General features: G+C 58.6%; 1 protein-coding gene across 7 annotated transcripts in view; it reads left to right on the top strand.

The window, feature by feature from the left end:
* The first annotated feature begins 11,920 nt into the window (after positions 1 to 11,920).
* WNK2 (WNK lysine deficient protein kinase 2) overlaps positions 11,921 to 21,199 on the top strand; it is a 134,514-nt gene continuing 125,235 nt past the window's right edge. For all 7 annotated transcript variants that reach the window (XM_047829685.1, XM_047829679.1, XM_047829684.1 and 4 more), the window contains exon 1: positions 11,921 to 12,604. In XM_047829685.1, the coding sequence (XP_047685641.1) occupies positions 11,921 to 12,604 (684 nt within the window). The remainder of the gene's footprint in view (positions 12,605 to 21,199) is intronic.

The raw sequence follows: 21,199 nt of genomic DNA, 5'->3' as shown, positions 1-21,199 counted from the left end.
CAATCCTCTGAGGACAGTCTGCCATTCACTCATCCCTTCGCCTGTCCTTGCGATGGGACATGTGCTGCGGGCTGTTAACACCTGCCTGGGACGCTGGGCAATTCTTGTGGAGGAGGGTGAGGGCTGGGGCCACACTCGGGCCTCCCAGGGGCACAGGTCGTTTGGCAAGCCTGTCCATGGGGCGCTGCAGACCCTGGATGACAGAGACCCCACCTGGATCGTGAGCCTGGGGGCCCTGCCTCTTTCAGGGCCATGTCGGTGACCCCAGCACAGCGCCTGCCACTGAGGAAGAGCCGGTTTGCCGAAGGTATGAATACGTACACTTGTGACACGCACACCTGTGGATGGTCTAGAGGGACACGAGAGGCACAGAGGCGGTCAGGTGGCGTGTTGGGGTTGCAGGTGACGCCCTCTTCTGGATACTCCCGTGAGAGCACAAGAGCGGGAGCGCACACATTCATGGGGACGAGGGCGCTCAAGTGCAAGTCTAATCCCAGACAGGGCAGGCGGGATGAGGGAGCGTGCGCACGGCTGCCCTGGCCACCGCAGGCAGACCACGGAGAGCGGAAGTGTGGCCACAGGGTCTCGCTTGGTGAAAGGTGAGGACAGTGGGCTCTCCGGCTGAGTGTGGGGTCTGCCCCCTATGCTGCACGCCCGCAAGGGCGCGGTTAGGTTGTGAAGGTAAACTTGGTGCAACATGCCATCAAATGCCGTGTGGCTGTGTGGATACAGTGAGGTCCCCTTGCCTGCCAGCCACGTGGGAGCTGGCTGGGAGAGTGGGACAAGCCCTGCGGTGGCCCACCCGTGTCTGGCCGGTCTGCCGCTGGCCCCCGCCCACGGGAGGTGTGGCCACTTGGGCAGCGGTGTTCTGAGCAGCCACCTGGGTGGGGGAGAGTGTGCAGCTGAGATCCTTGTGCCATGGGCAGGACACTCTGGTGCTCTCGCTGGACGCAGCAGACAGGACTCTGGGCGTGGGACCTGCTCCAGACTCTAGCGAGGCTCTGGGCCTGCCGGCCACGTGCGAGGAGAGGCTCGACCCCCACCCCCACCCCCCTTGCCCTGCCCTCCCCCTGGGAAAGCCGGCTGTAGCGCTCACTGATGGGACACGGACAAGAAACCAACATCCGGGCCATGGTTACCGCGAGGACAAGACGGGACCCCTCTCGGGGCGTCGAGACCTGGGGGTGTCACGGGAGCGTGCAGCGTGGCGATTTGCTAAGCTGCTTAATGTCTTTTCTGGGAATGTGTAGTGTTTACTGTAGGAAGGGTTTACAATACAAATGGACAAGCCAGTGAATGCCCGGTGTTTTCGGGAGAAGAGGCAGTGGTACGCCTGGCCTACCGCACTTGGGGAACCAAGGGGCGGGAGGGTCCGAGAGCAGAAAATCCCTCTGGAGACACGTGGGCCATGTGGAGGGAAACAGGCTTCCATGTGGCTGGAGAGACCTGCCAGGCCGGCATCCAGTGTATTGCTGCCTGAAAAGGTACAATCAAAATGCTGCCATGAATGAAGTCAGAGCCCACATGCACGGCTCGAGGTGAAGACTGGCCAGCCCTGTGGGGAGGGCGGGGCTGATGGCTGTTCCTGCAGCTGTCCTCTGCCGGCCACCTCCTCTGTGGGGGAGATGACAGTCCCCAGTGCTGGTCTTTCTGAATGGCAGGTCCTCACACACCCCTGAGCTGGGCTGCTCCCTCCCCAGGTGCCTGAGAGCACCGGCACCCGGAGCCACGGGTCCAGGGGCGTGGAGGACCCCAGTGTCCACCAGCTGTGCCTGCCTGAGGGTTGGGGGAGTGGTTCGGGCAGCTGCCTGGGTCCCCTCTTGACTCCTGGCTGGTGAGTGACTGGTGGGTAGGGGTCTGACAGGCGAGGACCAGGTGTGGACTGAGTAGTCATTACAGTAGCCTGCACCCTGGCCATGGCACAGGCTGACAGGGGGTCATGGAGGGGGACTGGCCAAGCTCCTCCCAATCTGGGAGGGCTGGGGGGCACGGGGGCACAGGTCTTTGCTGCCTGGAGCCTCAGTGACCGATCGTCCTATTCCTTAGCCGGGGCTGCCCACCGCAAGCCCTGCAGATGTCCTGTCTTTCATCTTCACGGTGACCTCGGAGGTCATGCCATGACACCATGTACAGATGAGAAACTGAGGCCCAAGGGGCAAGCTGAGGGGCAGTGCCCGCAGACAAGGGGGCTCCAGGGGGCTGGGGGCCCACCACCCTGGCCTCTGTGTTAGAGCTAAGACCTCACTTGATGGGGCCCCAGGAGAGCGAGGTGGGTTCATGCATCCAGCATAGGTCATCGCCCATTAGCTTAGGCCCTGTGTGGACAAGCGGGGGGGGGGGAGGTCGTGGAACCAGAGGGCAGGGCTCCAAAGGGGGTACAGGGAGACGCCAGCCTCGTGCGGGCGGGCAGGTTGCAGAAAAGAGGTGTTCGGTAACGCCCGGACCGGTGGGCAGAGGAGACTCGGAAATTAAAGTGTCGCTGGCTGACTGTTTTCCTCCTAATGCAAAAGTCAATTAACATGCTCTGTGGGCGAGACTGCATGGCTGGTGGGAGTGTAAATTGGTACAAGCTCTCCCGAGGGGGATCTGACAAAATCTACCATAATTACAAATGCAGACTTCTGACGGGGCAGCCAGGGTGCGGTGCGCGGTGCAGCTGTGGGCCCGCTCTGGCTGCCAACTGAAAAGCACAAAGGAGAGAAAACGGAGTCCACCCCAACGGAAATAACCGCTGCTGACACGGGTGTGTTTTGTTGCAGTACCTTTCACTGCGTTTCTGTGATACCCCGAGCTCTCCTGTGCCAGGACCCCGGGGCGGCATTTTCTGCGGTCACTGACAGGTGATCTCAGTCCCTGTGGTTTAGGGTGGCAGCGGCTCCCTGGGCCCGATTGCTGGAACCTGGTGGTTTGCGGTCTTTCTCGTGGCATTTTTAGTGACCACGGGCCTACGTCTTTGCTTTCCTCAGGTAAAGTCAAAAGTGGACCTGAGAGTAGGAATCTTAAAGTGAGACTTTGCCAAATTGCTTTCCTGAAAGGCTGGTCCAGCGGACTGGCCCGCAGGTCACTGGCCGGCTGCCAGCCCGGGGCCTTGTTACTCAAGCAAGCCCGCTGACCTCCGCGTGAAGATGCCCATTTGTCTCACCTGCCCGAACGCAGTCCCTGGTAACAGCACACTGTGGTTTTGTGTCCTGTGACCTTCTGTCTGATCTTGACCTCTGCTCTCCTTTCTTTGGGCAATTTTGACTCCTACGAGCTCTTTGTATATTAATGATAACACTCCTCACCTTTTATATCTGCTGATAACCTTTTCCTCGTGTCTGCCTTGTCATTGTTTCTGGGTATTTTAAAATTCGGTCAGTTCGTTTGTTTTTAAAACCCAGCTCCCCTGGCTCCCGTTCTTGTGTTTGGAGACTCAAGCACACACACGTGCGAATGCTCACAGAACGCTCCCTCTGGGCTGGGGAGGGGCCTCGTCTGAACCTGCTTCCGTGGCCTGCTCCCTGGGTGCCCCTGGTGCCTCCCTTTTCCTCTCTGGTCCTCGGTTTCCGCACCCCTGTCAAAAAGCCTGCTATGCTCTGGCACGCATCCCCACTGGTCTAGGCCCTTCAGCCTGAGGCCCAAGGCCCCCGCCCACCCGACACAGACCAGAGCCGAGGCAGGCCCCGTGCAGCACATGCCTCCCCCTGTCCTTACCTTGTGGGTTCTAGAGCTGGCCCCGGCCTGCCTGGTCAGCCCCATAATGCTGATGCAGAAGCCCCGTGGTGCCCTGCGGAGGCCAGCTGCATCTCAGGTCTTCATCCAAAGCACAGGCAGCTTCCGGTCACCAGTGCACAATTACCTTGCAAAATGGCGGTTCTGTCTCTAAGACCACTAAGTATTCATTGTTTGTCAAACAGTCGCTGCGGTGGCTTATGGATCAGTGACTTTGTTCCTGGGGGTGCAGGTCAGATAAAACCTTGCGAGAAAGAGATGCTGCCAGCCCAGCAGCCCCTGGAGGCCGTACCCTGCTTGCTCCGCAGGTGCGTGGGGAGCGCTGGGCCACTAGTGGATAGAGACACCGCCTGTGTTCCGGGCTGGCCTCAACCTGCAGCCCTGGGTGGGAGGAGGTGAGGCCTTCCCCCCGCACGGCGAAGGGGACAGGGTGCACCCCGCCCACGCCTTGGCAGGAATGAGCCGTGAAAATGGGGACCTGGGCTGGGCTGCTCCCTGGCACCTGCACCCGCACTGTGGGCCCTGGAGGGTGTCTCCCTGGGAGACCTTCGGGGCCCCCACGGTTCCCCCAACTCTGAATGTCTCAGAGGCCGAGAGCCTCACTCTGCAGACATGAGAGGAAGTGAGATGTGGAGATAATGCACCCCTGCCTGGTTGGAATCAGGACGGGCCCCGCTGCAGGGAGGGGAGACAGAGAAGCCATTCGTAAGGAACTGCTACGTCCCTGATGAGTGTGAAAATCTCAGGTGCGTGTTTCAGGGCAAACTCCCAGGGCCGAGGTCCTTGCGTCTCAGGGCAAGTGATGTGTGACCACGGTGTGACCACGAGAGCCTGGTGTCCCCTCGGCCACACGCCACCCTCAGACTTCCTCGCTGGCCAGCCTGTCTGGTGGACACAGCGTTATGAGGTCGGTCACAGTTATAATTGGCGGTTTTCTTACTGTGAGCAAAGTCACACTTTTTTTGCATTTTGTGAGGCTTTTGTGTTCTCCTTCCGTTAATTCCCCTCGGACCTCACTTTTCCGTTTTCCCGTTGGGTTGTCTGTCTTCCTGATCCGTGGGAACTCTCTATTCAGTAAGGAAACACGTCTTTGTCTTTCTCCTTTATGAGATTTTTGCCGGACACGGGCCTGTGACTAAATTCACCCACCTTCTCTAAACCCAGCCTGTGCTCAGTATTCGTGGGTTCTGTGTTCATGAATTTACCTACTCGCTAAAGTTTATTTCTGACTTGTCATCAACAGTCACGTCACCTTTCAGGTCACCTGTGGACGTGCTCAGGGCCGTGAAAACCCGTCAGCAGCTGCCATGCGTGTCCCAGCCGCGTGACGGGCGACGCTCCGCCTCCTGGTCCAGCTCTCGCGCTGCAAGCTAGTGTCCTGGTTATAATCTCTTTTGCATCAAATATTTTTTTACATTTTTGTGCCCTTTGTTGGTGATTTTGCTGTTTCAAATGGCCCCAAGCGTAGTGCTGACGTGCCGTGTAGCATTCCTGAACACGAGAGGACACGCGTGTAGGGCAGGCTCCCCTCGGGCACCAGACGTCGTGCTGTGGGCTGAGTTCGAGGTTAGTGAATCAACACTGTATATTCAAGAAGGTGTCCTTAGGAATGCACACGAGCAAGGTTTTGTGCGTACCAGGCAGCTGAGAACTGTTGTGTAGGCTCGCCGACACCTGACTCCGTGTCCCCAGGTGCACGTGTCCATGTTCACTGGGGCAGCTTTGGCAGTGACTTTGTAAAACACAAGTCCTGTCGGCCTCCACCAGGTGCCCCAGACCCAGCTTCCACACTCTTGTCTTCCACGTGGACATCCTTTAAAAATTTTTTTTTTAATGTTTATTTTTGAGAGAGGCATAGTGTGAGCCGGGGAGGGGCAGAGAGAGAGGGAGACACAGAATCGGAAGCAGGCTCCAGGCTCTGAGCTGTCAACACAGAGTCCCTTGTGGGTGTCAAAACCATGAACCATGAGATCATGACCTGAGCCGAAGTCGGATGCTTAACCGACTGAGCCACCCAGGCGCCCCGCCACGTGGACATCCTTTAGAGGATGACACCTTCCTGTCTTAGACTCCCTGGGCAAGTGCTGCCTCGCACGCGATGTGGCCATTTTCCAGGGAGCACGCTGGGCCCGGCAGGGGCTGACACCACCTAAGGTCACCCAAGCACCTCTTCTGTCTGAATGGGCATGGCTTCCCAGGGGCCGCAGTGGGGACTCAGCCTGCTGGAAAATGCCTCTACATGCAGCCTGAGGCCCTGGCGGGTGGAAAAAGCCCTTGTGCATAATGTGGGAGAGTGTTGGGGTTCCCTGGGGCTTCCACGGGGGCTGTATGGGCCCCCTGAGTGCTGGTGGCACCTCCGGGTAGAAGAGACCCCTGTGAGCCCTGTGGCCCCAGTTGGCAGGATGATGTGCCTCGGCCACTGGCCAGGGCCCGGCCTGGACAGTTGCGTGGGCTCTGGCCCGAGGATCCCCACTCAGCCTGCTAGGCAGGTGCCAAGATGTGTGGCTGCCTGGCTCCTCACGCTTCTCCTCTGCTCCATCCCTCCCCGCCCCCACCACTGGTCCTGAGCACATGGCAAAGACCCCTGGGCCTCTGTGTCCCGCTGTGGAAAAGGGGACTGACAGGCAAAGGTACAGGCAGGCAGGCAGGAGCCAGCCAGAGGGGAGAAGAGCCATGACTTCAGCAGATTCCTTCGGCGGCTCCCCCAGCCCTGGGAGTGCTAACACGGGATCTGCAGTTCAGAGAAATCTGCTGAGGACAGGAAGAAGGTCATGGCCAGGGGGGCGGTGCCGGGATTGGATGGAAGAGCTTCCAGCCTCTCCTCAGGGCCCGGCCTCTGTCAGTGCACCTCTCCCAGAGACACAGCATTGGGGGGGGGGGGGGGAGGTGCGCCACTGGGCATGACCTTGATCACTAACGGGGTCGTAACACTCTGTGGATAGAGTATTTATTAAGTGGCTTTGTCACAGTTGAACAGGTCAAGTTTACCTGACTGTTTGCAGCTGCTGAACATTTATACCATTCATAATGCTTTTTATAGACAACCCTGTGGGGAGCACCTTTGTGCCTCACTATGTGCAGAGCTGGTCACTCCATCCATGTCAGGTGTCCACACGGGAATTCCAAAGACAATCCGTGGGAGATGCTTCCAAAAGAGGGGACTCCATGCTGGGTTTGGGTGCCCGGAACCCAACGGGAGCCCCACAGGGTCGGGTACGGCGGAGGCTAGGGGGGGCCCCCAGGCCGTGGGGGTGCTGGCTGCCCCCTCGGAGGGGGAGAAGGGGTGTGACCACTCTGGGGGCCAGAGAAGCCTGATGGAGAGCCCACTGTGACCCTGTCCGGGGGGTGCTGATGGGAACCCTTCCAGTCTCCCGCCTGCATGTGAACCTGTGACACCTGCTTGAAGTGGGTGGTGGGCCCCTCTGGGCTGGGCAGGGGCAGGGGACACAGAGCCTGAGCTCTGGGGCCTTGAGGACTGAGCCGCTGACAGAGAGGTCACAGGCAGGGACGTTTCCAACGCCTGTGTGTCCCTAAAGCCTCGTTCTCCAGACCGAACTAAACGGGACATACGGCCTTGCGTTTGTGTTGGCCTTTCCGAGGAAAGTGGAATAATGGCAACTCTTTGCATAGGAGAGAAGTGTTCAAACCTCGATGGGCTTATGCTGAGCATCTCCTGCGTGGACAGCCACGGGGGACTGCTGGAGTCACGCTTACTTGGTAGCGACACAAGAACACCTCAAAATTTTTGTTTCTACTCTGTCTTGCAAATTCTCTGCAACGACTATGTGCTCTTAAAAAATCAGCGTGTATAAGGTACAATGTAATATTACTTGGCCATGAAGGGAGCAAAGAAGCATTGATGAGCCCATAACTCGTGTGGAGTGAGGTGCGCTGGGCGAGAGGAGCCAGTCACGGGAGCCCAGCGCTGTGAGACTTTGTTGATGCAGAAAGTCCCCATCAGGCCCCTCCATGGGCTCCTGCTGCCTGGGGCTGAGGGACAGGGGCGAGGAGTGACTGCTGATAAATGGAGGTCTTTTCTGGGGTGAAGAGGATGTTCTGGAATGAGCCAGTGGTGGTGGGCGCAGCGTCTGAATGTACTGAAGACCACTGAGTTATGTGCTTTAAAAGAGCAAATTTTATGTGAATTATATACTAATGAAACTATTATTTTAAAAAACTACATTTTACTTATTTATTTAAATTTTCTTTAATGTTTATTTTTGAGAGAGAAAGAGAGGGGGGGAGAGAGAGAGAGAGAGAGCGCGCGTGCAAGTGGGAGAGGGGCAGAGAGAGTGAGACACGGAATCTGAAGCAGGTTCCAGGCTCTGAGCTGTCAGCACAGAGCCCAACACGGGGCTTGAACTCATGAACTGCGAGATCATGACCTGAGCCGAAGTCAGACGCTTAACTGATTGAGCCACCCAGACACCCCTAAAAAAAAACTACGTTTTAAAATTGGGGTAAAGGAAGTGTTATATGATCGTAATAATTATAAAAGAAGATAAACAAAGATGACGTTACAGAACTTCACAGCCCCCATCAAGTGGGGAGGATTTCCCCAGGGGTCAGGGCCGAGGGGCCCCACTATCTGCCCTCCCAGCCACGTGCACCTCTCAGGGACCTGGAGCCTGAGCTTCAGGGGCCCACATGACCCCCTCCCACCGCCTACCCCCAGCACCCTTCCATCAGGTCCCAAGAGGCCTGCCTTGCCCTGTGCCCTCCTACGGCCTCCCACCCTGGGCCCCCAGCACCATCCCCCCCACTCTGCCATAGGACCTGAGGCCTCACCCCCATAGGACCCGAGGCCTCAGCCGCACCTGGGGCAGGCCCCACATAGTTGTCCAGTGAGCCACTGAGTCAGCGATGTGTGGAGGACCCCTGCTGGTGAGGGGCTACCTCCCTGTGCTGTGGCCCGTGGGGTGTCTGACCACAAGACCCAGGCTGCTGGAGTCTACTCAGAGGCAGACCCACCCCAAATTACCTGGCGCCCGGGACCCCTCCTGCCCTCCCTGGAAGTGAGCCTGCAGGCACCGCCCCCCAGAAGGCCTGGATCACCCCCATTGCCCCCACCTCCAGAGGAGCTGCGTGATGACACAGCCGTGTGGCCTGCTTGGGTCCCAGCCCGGGAAGCAAGCCTGCATGAGGTAGCCGTGTGCCTGCACATGCCCACCGGCCTGACCAGGCTGGGGCACCAAGGCAGCCTGCACCTGGGGGGACTTGGGGCTCCCTGACATAGGGTCTTGGGGAGCCAACGTGACAGTTGTGGAGGGGAGGGGCACTGGCTCCTGCTCTGTGGCCTTGAGCCAATCACTTATGTCAAAAAGTCTCTGTACTGGGCCTGAACATACTCATCTGTGACAAGGAGGCAATCACACCCCTTTGCCTGACAGCCGTGGAGACAACGGCTCTGGCAGCAAAGAGACACTGCCAGCCTTGGTCAGGCAGGCACTTTGCGCAGTATCCTTCCACAGCCCTGCCTTGTGGGAGCCTCAGGACAACCACGACCCTGGCAAAGCCCTGGTCTCAAGGTCTGTCCAAAGATCCTTCAGGCTCCTCCTTCCTGATCCCAGGACCTGCTCCTCAGCCCAGCCCAAGGGTCCTTGCAAAAGAGGACTGTGACCTGTCTCTTAGCTGCTTAGCCATGGATTCCAACGGTCATGGGTCAGCAGAGGGAGTGAGCTCCCTGTCACTGGAGGCATGTAAGCACGGCTGCCTGAAACCACCCCTAAGGTCTGAGAGAGCATTCAGGGACAGATTCTCCCGACTCACCCACGGCCTGGTCTGCCCCTGCGATGTGGGGGCACTGCTGTGTACCACTCACACCTGCCAGCTGGAGATGGGTAGAGCCTGCAGGCGATGCTGTGAATGTCCAGCCATCTCTTCCATCACCAGACAAGCACGATGCCCGCTTGCTGCCAGTGTGGCCCAGGAGGCAGGGAGGAGGCTGGACTGCCTGGAGTCTGTCTAGAACACACTTAGCTCGAGCCCTTGTCAGTTTTCCCTTGAACAGGCCTGTTGTGTCCAGCATGGACAGGCTTGGGACTCTGGGTGCCCTCCAAGAAGACTCACCAACTGTCAGAGGAACCGGCAGTCTTTTGAGGTGGACACACCAGGATGGCCAGGCTGGCTCTGCAGAGGATACTGAGGCGTTGCTATGGCAGGACTCACTCAAGGTTGTGCAAATGGCAGGGCAGGGCTAGGGGTCTCCAGCCTCCAGATAGAAAGGTCCTCACCAGCCCCCCCCCCCCCCCCACCCCGTGGCCTAGCAGGCCCCCTCACCCCTCCCTGGGAAGTCCTGCTCAGATGCCTGCCTTGCAGGGTCTCAGGCAGGCTGAGCTGGTCTGGGCTCTGGGCTGGACACAAGGTAGGTGTGATGACTGGAAAGCGTATTCTGTGCCAAATGCCCAGCCTGGAGCCAGCACACTGTGGAACCATCCTCTGAGGGGAGAGGCCCTGATCTGTGGCATCTGCCTGTTTCCATGGTGCACATTCTCCCAGGACCACTGGGTGTCACTGAGCAGAGGTGGGAGGGATGTCCGCCCTCGTTTAACGGGTCTCCCTCCACTGGCTCCAGCACTTGGGACATCATGCTGCTCTGGGCAACAGTGGGTGGCACCTCCCCCCCCGACTGTGATGTTTTGGTGTCCCATGAGTTACTTTGTGCCATGGCGTGGAGCCCATTGGGGACCCCTCGTATCTGAGTCTACGCGTGTGCCTGCCTCATGGCACCCCAGGCCAGGGGCAGCACAATCGTGGGAAGAGCTGTCGGCCCAAGCCCTCGCTCCCGCATCTCAGTCGCTGGGTCACCAGGGCCTCGCACGGAGTACCTGCAGGGTAATCTGCCATAGGCCACCTCTCTGCAAGAGGGTTCAGGATGCCCCCTAGAGGGTCTTGTCTGTGGGAGTCCAGAAGAGGAAGAGGGAGGGAGAGATCAGGAAAGGCTCCCGGGGAGGGGGGGGGGGGATGGCATTTGACGAGGGTGGGGGACAAAGAACACTGTGGGCCGAGGGGCTCCTGGAGGCCTCCGCAAGCCGCTGTCCAGTGGCATCGCAGTCCCTCCTCTGTCTGTGAGCTCTGGGATTTAGGCCAGATAACTTCTATCTCAGGGCCTCAGTTTGCTCAGCGGCAAGAGTGGGCATGGTGATCACAATGCTCCCCCTCCTGATGGATCCTGTTGAAATGAGAGGTGGAAAGGCCCTAGGCTGGGGTCTGGGCTGGCGGCCGGGCTCAGGTCGCTTCCTGAGGGTGGGGGGGGACCACCTTCTAGCCTGCCCATTCCGCCCTGGCACAGGACTGCGAGGTCCGGCGCGCCTGCCGGGACACGTGAGGAGGTGAGTCTGTGCCGTCTCTCGGGGACACGCGGACTCTCCGCAGCCAGCAGCCAGCGGGGCATTCCGGAGCCCGAGGGGGCCGGGAGCGCCGCGGCCGCCACCACAAGCCGGCCCGCAGGTGGCCGCGCGCGCACACGGCCAGGTGGGCGTGCCAGGCCCCGCCCTCCCCGCGCGCCGGCAGGGGGCGGGCAGCCGAGGCCCCGCCCTCCCCGCGCGCCGGGTCGGAGCCGGTGCCCGAGCGCAGCCGATCCGAGCCGGAGCAGCACGCGGGAGCGCGGTCCCGCAGCGGGCCGGCAGAGAGAGCAGCGCCGAGACCCGGCCCCGAGCGAGGACCCCGGCCTCCAGCACGACTCGGCCCCCCGGCCTCCGGCGAGGAACCCGGCCCCGGAGAGCGGCCTCGCCCGCCTCGCGCGCCCCGGCCGCCGGGCCGCGGGCATGGACGGCGCCCGCTCGCCCTGTGAGTGCCGAGCCCCCCGCCCGCCGCCTTTGTGTGCGCGCCGCGCCGCCGCAGCCCCCTCCCCGCGCGCCCCTCCTGCGCCCCGGGCCGCGTCCTTTGTGGAGCCGCCGCCCGGCCGGTGCCTCCCCGTCTCCCGCCTGTCCCCTCCGCAAGCCTAGCCCCGGCGCCCCACCCCCCCCTCCCGCCCAGGGACGACCCGGAGCGCCCCTCCCCCGGCCTCCTCTGCAGCCCGCCCCGGGGGGCCTCCCCAGGGGCGGCCCGGCAGGAGCCCTACCCGCTCTCCTCCCCTCCCCAACGCGGGCCTCGGGGGCCGGTGGGCAGACCCCTCCCCCGGGGCAGCCCCGCAGGGCCCTCCCGCGGCGGGCGCGGGCAGGTGCGGCGGGCCGGCGCTCACGCGGGCCGGGTGTCCTTGCCCGCAGAGATGGACGGCGATGGCGGCCGCCGGGACGGCCCCCGCGCGCTGACGGAGGCCGGGCGCGGCGCGGGGCCCGCGGGCATGGCGGAGCCGGCGGCGGTGCCGAGGGCGCGGGCGGCGCGGCCCGGGCCCCAGCGCTTCCTGCGGCGCAGCGTGGTGGAGTCGGACCAGGAGGAGCCGCCGGGCCTGGAGGCGGCCGAGGCGCCGGGCGCGCAGCCCCCGCAGCCGCTGCAGCGCCGGGTGCTGCTGCTCTGCAAGACGCGCCGCCTCATCGCCGAGCGCGCCCGCGGCCGCCCCGCCGCCCCTGCGGCCCCCGCCGCCGCCGCCGTCGCGCCGCCTGGCAGCCCCGCCGACCCCGGCCCCGAGCCCGCGGGCGCGCAGGAGCCCGGCCCGGACCCCGCGCCCGCGCCCCCCGGAGAACCCCGCGAGGACGAGGCGGCGGCGGCGGCGGCGGCGGCGGCGGCGGGGCGGGAGGACGCGGCGGCGCCGGAGGCGAGGCCCGAGCCAGGGCGCGCCCGCCGGGGAGAGCCCGAGGAGGAGGAGGACGACGAGGACCTCAAGGCCGTGGCCACCTCCCTGGACGGCCGCTTCCTCAAGTTCGACATCGAACTGGGCCGAGGCTCATTCAAGACGGTCTACAAGGGGCTGGACACGGAGACCTGGGTGGAGGTGGCCTGGTGCGAGCTGCAGGTGAGGGCGCCGGCTGCAGGTGGGCGGTGGGCGAGTGCGTCCAAGCAGCCTTGATGGTGCGCGGGGTTGGTCTGGCCTAGGGGGCAGCCGCGTGTGTCCCCCTGTGTGTGCGCACCGTCTGTGGGGGTCAGGTTGCGTGCTGGAGGGGAGACCTCCCGGCGTGTGGCGGTGAAATGTGGCACAGTGTGGACCCGCGCTGGAGGGTGTGTCTGTCCGTCTGGCTCTTTCCTGATTCCCGATTCGGGGCTGGAAGCACCCAGGTGGCCTAAATGGTGGCGTCTTTGCAGCAGCTGCGTGTGGGAACTGCGGGGCCCTGTGTTGGAGCTGCCCCTAAGTGAGCACCTTCCGGAGTCTTTAAAGGGGTAGGCGTCCCAGCTGGGGATGCTTGGGGGCTGCCTGACTCGGCCTGCCCCGGGCTGGAAGTGGTCAGTGCCCTCCTGCAGCTCCCAGGGCCCACTGGCTTACAAAGTGAATGGGGGAGAGGTCTTAGAACCCAGTCACGCAAGGTGCGGGTAAGGCTTTTTTTTTTTTTTTCTTTCTTCTGATGTAAAGGCTCTGGGCATGCATTTTTCATAACCTTGCCCTCACGTTGGCTGTGTCCGCCCGGCCCTAGAGATTATATAAACGGTAACCCGAGCTGCCCCGGGCCAGCCTTGGAAGCCAGAGCAGTGCCTGTCAGAGTGGGTGTTTACAGGCCCTCCCTCGTTGGGGGTGGGGGCAGCTGTCCCGCACCGGCCATCCTGTGCGAGAGCCGCTGCTTGGGTGTAAGCCGACCCTGGCACCCTGTAAAGTCAGAGGGCCTTCCATGCCTGACACAGGGCCACCCGCTACACTGCAGGCCGCCTGCTTTTTTGGCTCAGAAACCGGATGTGGTCGTTCTGTTCTCTGGGCCCCTGCATGAGTGGGAGCCCCACGAATTTTCGGGGTGTCGGCCTGTCCTTAGCCTTTCTCCCGAGACAAGGAGCTCCAGAGGCCACCCCTTCCTGCAGCAACTTGGTTTTGCAGTGGACATGTGGGGTCTTTCTGGCAGGGCTGCTGGCGCCCTGGGGAGTCCTTCAGGAGGGACTGAGCTCTCCTCCGTCGTGGCTGTAGGTTCTGGGCCCTGCTGAGGGGTGGCCTCGGTGGTCTGCGGTCTTGGGGCCCTGGTGTGCTGAGGATGACGGGGAGTGAGCTGGGTGTCACTGCTGCATAAGAGGCCCGGGGTTTTGGAAATCCGAAAGGGAGGACCGGAGAGGGGGCAGGGGAGCCTGGGGTTTAGAGCGAGGCCTTGCTTCTTGACTTCCCACCTTCTCCCTCTCGCCGGGTGACCCCGTGTGTCACCGTGGGCACCCGCTGGTGCTCTGCCACGGCTGGCCTGTGCAGGGTGCTGGGCGGGAGCAGAGGTAGGCCTCAGCAGTGATGAGGCACTGCGGGCGCACGTGACCCTCAGGAGCCTCTTACTCTGCATCTGGCTCCTTGAGCAGAGCACAGGCCTGGAGCCTGGCTGCTGTCCAGCCTGGACTCTGGGTGCTGGTGGGGAGGCTGGAGAGGGCTTCTCATCCGTCTGGTGGTGGTTCTTGAACAGGGGGGTACGGGGAGCCCCCGTTGGCCGACAGCTGTCCCAGTACTTCTCCCGGCAAGAGGGCAGCCTCTGGGGTCAGCTGCTTCTGCTGGGCAGGCCCGAGGGGGTTCTGCACCAGGTGACCTGGAGCAGCTGGACGGCCGTCGAGAACCTGCTGTTGTTTACCCCGTTTATTGTTGAGGACCCCCCAAGGTCACCATCGCCAACACAGACGTAGTTGGTGGGAGGGTGAGGGGGATTGTAGCATCACGGGAGGAAGCCACCAGCCCCGGTGAGCGCGTCCGTAGCAGAGGAGGTGAGCGTGGGGAACAGGGCGCACCAAGGGAGGGCAACAGGTGGCATGTTGGCTTTGTACCCGGGGAGGGGGTTTCCTAGTGCCTAACGGGGAGGTGTCCACCCTCTGCTGGTCCCTGGGATTGCCGGGTGTCAGGAGTGTCAGTGGAGGGTGGGTCACTGGGAGTGTTGCCTTCAGCATGGGGAGCTCCACAGGAGTCCTCCCACCCCCTGAGCCCCTTTCCTCAGCCCCCAGAAGTGCCTTGGCTGGCTGCTTTGGAATGCCCCCAAACCGCCTCTCTGAAGTCTGTTTCCCTCTCCTGCCTTCGGGAGGCTGGGGGCCTCTGCTCCTGCTGGCCTTTGCCAGAACTGCCACTCTTCTCCCAGGGTGCCCCGCCTGAGGTGGGGGAGGCCACACGTAAGACCTAGTGAGTCTGGCTCGGAGGATGTGAGCTCCCCACGACGTCCAATTTCTTTCCATAAATTAGTGTTGAGAGAGCCTTGCAGTAATGCGTGTTTGTCTCACAGCAAAGGGCAATAAGAGATGTCACCTCCTGAATTCCCCAGGTGATCAGAGCTGACGCTGAGTTGTGGGGGAAGCCATTTTACAGAGTTACCTCCCTGTCTCTTTTCTTTTGAATGAACTTTCGTTCTGGCCCCAGAGCACGTTGAGACAGCAGCTGTGGAAGTGCACACGCACTCATGACGGCTGCTCTCTCTGGCTCATCGCGTCCGCAGGTCTGTGCCGTGGCCAGCTCTGCTCCTGCACAGACCCTGTCCCAGGCTTCCCAGTGTCGGGGGCAGGTCTCGACCACTGACGCTGTCCTGGGTGGCGCAGGACACCTTCTTACCTGCTGCCGCCTCTGAGCTTGTGTGTGTCCCTGAGCGGAGAAAATGCAGCCAGCCCAGATCTGGCTGGCATCTGGAAGTCTTGTTGGAGGCTGGAGGTGGCCATTCCTGAGTCACCTGTTCCTTTGGTGACTTTCTCAGAAGCTTGGAGAGAGCCTTTGCAACCCGCTCTGGGATGCCGCCCTGTCCTGTCTATGGCCCCTTGCCTTCTGGGGAGATGGGGTTCTCCCTGCAGAAGGCTTTGGGGAGCTGCTCTTGTGGGGCTGGGCACTGCCTCCTGCAGGGGGTCAGGGTCTCTACCTGGAACCATGTTTCCTATGCTGGTGTCTAGATGCACACCCAGTGTGGGGATCATCCTGCCTCATGGGGGTGCTGGGCCTTGACCCTCTGCTTGGAGCACTGGCAGGGCCTTTCCAGGGCTGGGGGAGTCCTAAAGATCTACTTCGGCGGCCGAGCCCCGCCAGCTGGGGACAGGTTCCTACATCCCGCGGGTACTGACATGAAGTTGTCCTGCTGTTCTGCATTGCCCAGACATGGCCGGACGCCCAAGGGGCAGGCCTGGGTTCCAGGCCGGGGACCACAAGACCAGATGACGTCTGACCGCCGGCTCCCCCTTCCTGTGGTCGTGGGGTTGCTGCGTGTTCCTGACTTGCCTGCTGTAGCCAGACGTCTGTGCGCTGCTCACCTGCCTGGGCCCTGGGTGGCTCGTTACGTGTGGGTGTGCGGGTGCCCTGGTGTCCTTGCTGTCCTCTGAGGATACTGGGGGCTGCCTGGCATCACTGCGGCCCAGAGGCCACTCCTGTGGCCCTGGTGCCCCACCTGTGCCAGGCACGGAGCTGCATACCTGGCCTGAGGTGCCCCACCGCCCCCCACAGACAGGCCAGGGATCCAGCTTGTGGTGCTGGCAGCTTCAGACCCATGGCCTTGTCTGCTTTCGGAGTGTCCACGAGCAGGGTGACATGGGGCAGGGGAGGGAAGTGGACACGTGGAGGGGATGGTGCTCGCTTGCTGGAATATGATGCGTAGGACTCAGTTTGGCTGGCGGTCACCCTGCGTTTTTATTTTTATCTCTGTGTCTTTATCGCTGAGTTTTGTCCGAGAGCTGAAATTTGAAATCAGTTGATGTCAAGGCAGAGCTTGCTTTTCCGAGTGGTGTTTCACGTGCGTTATGGCTCACGGTTCTGGTGAGGCCCAGGTAGATGGGTCTCCTCCCCTTCGTTCCTGTGCAAAAATGCGATGCGGTGTGGGCGAGGCCGGCGTGCGCAGTGGTGACAGGTAAGCATCCTGAGCTGAGGGTCGCTGTTGCGGGCACGCTGAGTGCCTGTGACTCGTTCCCGCTGCCCAGCGTGTGTCTGTCAGGGCGTCCTTGGAGGTCCTGGACCTGGGGCACGGGGCCGAGCCTGACAAGGGCCTGATTGCCAAGGAACTTGGGCCCCAGAATGAGGACCCTGTTCTCATTCGTGGAGGGCTTGTGGGCATCTCCCCCGCTACCAGTGTGCTTTCAGGTCTTGGCTGCGGGCTTACTCAGGTGTACAAGTTTTGCGGGCAGGCCGTTGGCCAGAATGTGACGGCAAGAAAAAAAATTGTAAAGTGGGTAGGGAGCTGTTCCGGAGGGTTCCAGATGCCAGGTCCTAGGTGAGGGGTGCAGCGGGGCAGGCTGCTGCATTTCGTTGGCTCACTTGGCGTGGGTTTAGCGTGTGCCCTGGTTCCAGCCTGGGGGTACCGCAGTGAGCCAGACAGACCACATCAGGGTGTGAGAGTCAGGTCTTCACGGAGGAGGTGAGGGAGTGTGGGGAGAGGCCATCCTGCGGTCCTGGCTGGCCCTGTGCCTGCCACTCACCTTCCAGAACGGCTCAGACTCGCGGCCCTGTGCGTGGCCATAGGCCTCTCTTGGGGCCTGTGGCTTGGGCCAGCTGCAGGCTGAAGCTGGATGGTACCCAAGGTGATGATACGGAAGTCCAGATCACCTCTTTGAGGGAACAGCACTTGACCTGGTCTACGTTGGTTCGGGCGTCCGTGTGGCTGAGCGGCGAGGTGGAAACTGCCTGTGGCACTGGGCAGGGTGTTTGGGAGCCTCACAGCCGGGCTGGACACCCTGCCCAGTGCACACAGACGCCCCAGAGCAGGGGCCCTGTTGCGTTTGGACCCTGGGCACACAAGTTTCCCAGTGGGGAGGCCTTGGGGACGATACCTGCCTTTGTGAGCCTTGGTTTACCTATCTGTGTAGTGGGCATGGTGCTAGCTGACCTCATGGGGTCTTGGGGACTATTGAGAAGTGTTTGGCCTCTAGCACATAGCAGGCACCCAGCGTGAAGCTCCCCCTGCAAAAAAAAAAAAACAAACAAACAAGAAAAACCCAAAACCATTGTGAAGAGAGGGCTGGCAGGGGAGGAGCCTGGAGGCCTGCCTGTGGCCAGGGGCTGGCGTCCCTGGGTGGTGCAGGGCCTCCCAGGTGCGGGCCGGCAGGGGCCTGTGCTCGGTTTTAATTCCTGGCTGCCTCGGAGGCAGATAAGGAAGAGGTGTGAACACGGCAGCTGGAGTGCCTAAGAAGCAGGTTAGGATCTCCCTGTGGCCACAGAGGATGTAGGGGCTGTTTGGGTGGAGAGGCCCAGGAGGGTGGCTCAGGACGGGGAGGGCGGCCCGTCGGAGGTCAGCATCCTGACGGTTGGCTGCGGGTGTGCTCGCTTCGGATAGTTTTCAAATCCAGTCCTGTTCCCTGGAGGCTGGGATTCTAAGATTTCTCAGAATACTCGCTCACTAGCTCTAATTTATGTTGGCTTTCCTTAAACACGTGTCACATTTTTTGGGAAAAGGATAAAAGAAAGGGTCAAGACAGTGCGATGTTGGCAAAAGAACAGCTAGTTCAGTGGAACAGGACCGCGAGCCCAGAAACAGACCCAGATGAATGCAGGTAACTGACCTTTGACAAGGGAGCAGAGACAACCCTGGGGAGCAGAGACCCGCCTCTTCAACAGCTGGTGTTGGGACAGTCGGATGTCCACATGCGAAGAAGTGAATGTGCATAGACCTTACTCCACAAAATTAGCTCAGAATGGCTGGGAGACCTAAATGCACCCTATAAAACTATAAAACTCCTGGAAGATGACAGAGAGTCTGGACGAGCACAGGCTTGGCAAGGACTTATCTTACTTCATTTTATTTTAATTCCGGTGCAGGTAACATACAGTGTAATAACATTAGTTTCAAGTGTGTGCTGTGGCAATTCAACATCTCGTACATCACCCAGTGCCCATCGCACGTGCCCTCCTTAATCCCCAAAAAACTTCTTCCCCCATGCCCACCCCCCTGCCTCCCCTCGGGTGGCCACCAGTTTGTTCTCTGTAGTTAAGACTCTGTTTCTTGGTTTGTCTCGCTTTTTTCCCCCTTTGCTTGTTTGTTTTGTTTCTTAAATTCCACACATGTGTGAAATCATACGGTATTTGTCTTTCTTGGACTGACTTATTTTGCATAGCATAATACTCTCTAGCTCCATCTGTGCCATTGCAAATGGCAACATTTCATCCTGTTTATGGCTGAGTAATAGTCCATTGTGTATAAACCCTTCTTCCTTATTCATTGCTCGATTGGCACTTGGGTTCCTTCCATGTCTTGGCTACTGTAAATGTGTTGCTGTAAATGTAGGGTGCGTGTATCCCTTTGAATTAGTGTTCTGGTATTTTTGAATAAGTACCTACAAATGTAGTTGCTAGGTCGTGAGGTAGTTCAATTTTAACTTTTTGAGGAACCTCCACCTTGTTTTCCAGAGTGGCTGCACCAGTTTGCATTCCACCGCCAGTGCAGGAGGGTTCTCTTTTCTCCACATCCTTTCCAACACCTTTTTGTTTCCTGGGTTTTTGATTTTAGCCATTCTGACAGGTGTGAGGCAATAGCTTATTGTGGTTTTCACTTGTGTTTCCCTGATGATGAGCGATGTTGAGATGATTTCATGTGTCTCTTAGCCATCTGGATGTCTTCTTTGGAGAAATAGCTGTTCCTGTTTTCTGCCCATTTGTAATTGGGTTGTTTGTTTTTTGGGTGTTGAGTTGTCTAACTTCTTCACATATTTTGGATACTAACCCTTGATCCGATATGTCATTTGTAAATATCTTCTCCCATTCAGTAGATTGCCTTTTAGATTTGTTGGTTTTCTTTGCTTTGCAGAAGCTTTTTGTTTTAATTTTAAAAATTTTAGTGTTTATTTTGAGAGAGACAGAGAGGCATAGAAGAGAGAGAATCCCAAGCAGGCTCCATGCTGCCAGCACAGAGCCGAATGTGGGACTCAGACTCACAAAACCTTGAGATCATGACCTGAGCCGAGATCAAGACTGGGACACTTAACTGACTGAGCCACCCAGGTGTCCCAGAAGCCTTTTATTTTGATGTAGTCCCAATAGTTTATCTTTGCTTTTTTCCCCTTCTCTCCAGAGACATGTCTAGGAAAAGGTTGCTATGGCTGATGTCAGAGAACTTACTGCCTGTGCTCTCTTCTAGGATTTTTGTGTTTCCAGGTCTTACCTGTAGGTCTTTAATCCATTTTGAGTTTGTTTTTGTGTGTGGTGTAAGAAAGGATGCAGTTTCATTCTTTTGTGTATAGCTGTCCACTTTTCCCAACACCATTTTTTGAAGAAACTGTCCTTTTCCCATTGTATGTTCTTGTGTCCTTTATTGAAAGTTAGTTGACCACATAATTGTAGGCTTATTTCTGGGTTTTCTGTTCCGTTCCACTGATCTACGTCTCTGTTTTTTGTGCCAGTACCATACTGTTTTGATCACTATGGTTTTGTAATATTTGGAATTGTGATACTTTGCTTTTCTTTTTCAAAATTGCTTTGGCTCTTTAGGGCCTTTTGTGGTTCCATACAAATTTTAGGATTGTTTCTTTAGCTCTGAAAAAAATGCTGGTGGTTTTTTGGTAGAGATTGAATTAAATGTGTAGATTGCTTTGGGTAATACAGACATTTTAACAATATTTGTTCTTCCAGTCCATAAGCACGGTATGTCTTTCCATTCCTTTTTTGTTCTTTAAGTTTATTATTTATTTTGACAGCGTGTGTGTGAGAGAGTGGGTGCACGTGAGTGGGCGTGGGGCAGAGAGGGAGAGAGAGAATCCCAAGCAGATCCACGTTCAGTGCCGAGCCTGACACTGGGCTTGATCCTATGACCATGAGCTGAAGTTAAGCATCAGACGCTCAACCACCTGAGCCACATGGACATCCTGTCTTTCCAGGTCTTTTTTTTTTTTTTTTTTTTTTTTTTTTTTTTTATGTTTTTATTTATTTTTGAGACAGAGAGAAAACATGAGCTTGGGTGGGGCAGAAAGAGAGAGAGAGAACAGGAACTGAAGCAAGCTCAGTGCTGACAGCAGAGAGCCTGATGCAGGGCTTGAACTCATGAGCCGTGAGATCATGTCTTGAGCCGAAGTCAGACGCTTGATCAACAGAGCCACCTGGGCGTCCTATTTTTCGAGTTCTTTGTGATGTCTTCGGTTTCCTTCATCAGTGTTCTATAGTTTTCAGAGGACAGGTCTTTCACCTCCTTGGTTAGGTTTATTCCTAGGCATCTTATTATTTTTGGTGCAATTGTAAATGGGATTGTTTTCTTAATTTCTCTCTTGCTACTTAGTGTATAGAAATGTATCCGATTTCTGTGTATTAATTTTGTATCCTGTGACTTTACTGAATTCGTTTATCAGTTCTAGTAGTTTTTTGGTGGAGTCTTTAGGAATTCTGTGTATAGTATCATGCCACCTGCAAATAGTGAAAGTTTTATTTCTTTCTTACCAGTTTGGATGCGTTTTATTTCTTTTTCTTGCCTGATTGCTGAGGCTAGGACTCCCTGTGTTGAATAAAAGTGGTGAGAGTGGACATCCGTGTCTTGTTCCTGGCCTTAGAGGGAAGCGCTCCCTGTTTTAA

The sequence above is a fragment of the Prionailurus viverrinus genome, chromosome D4 (genome assembly GCF_022837055.1).
Source record: "Prionailurus viverrinus isolate Anna chromosome D4, UM_Priviv_1.0, whole genome shotgun sequence".
In the NCBI taxonomy this organism is placed as follows: Eukaryota; Metazoa; Chordata; class Mammalia; order Carnivora; family Felidae; genus Prionailurus; species Prionailurus viverrinus.
The sequence above is the reverse complement of the archived record's forward strand: the minus strand, read 5'-3'. Positions and strand labels throughout refer to the sequence as shown.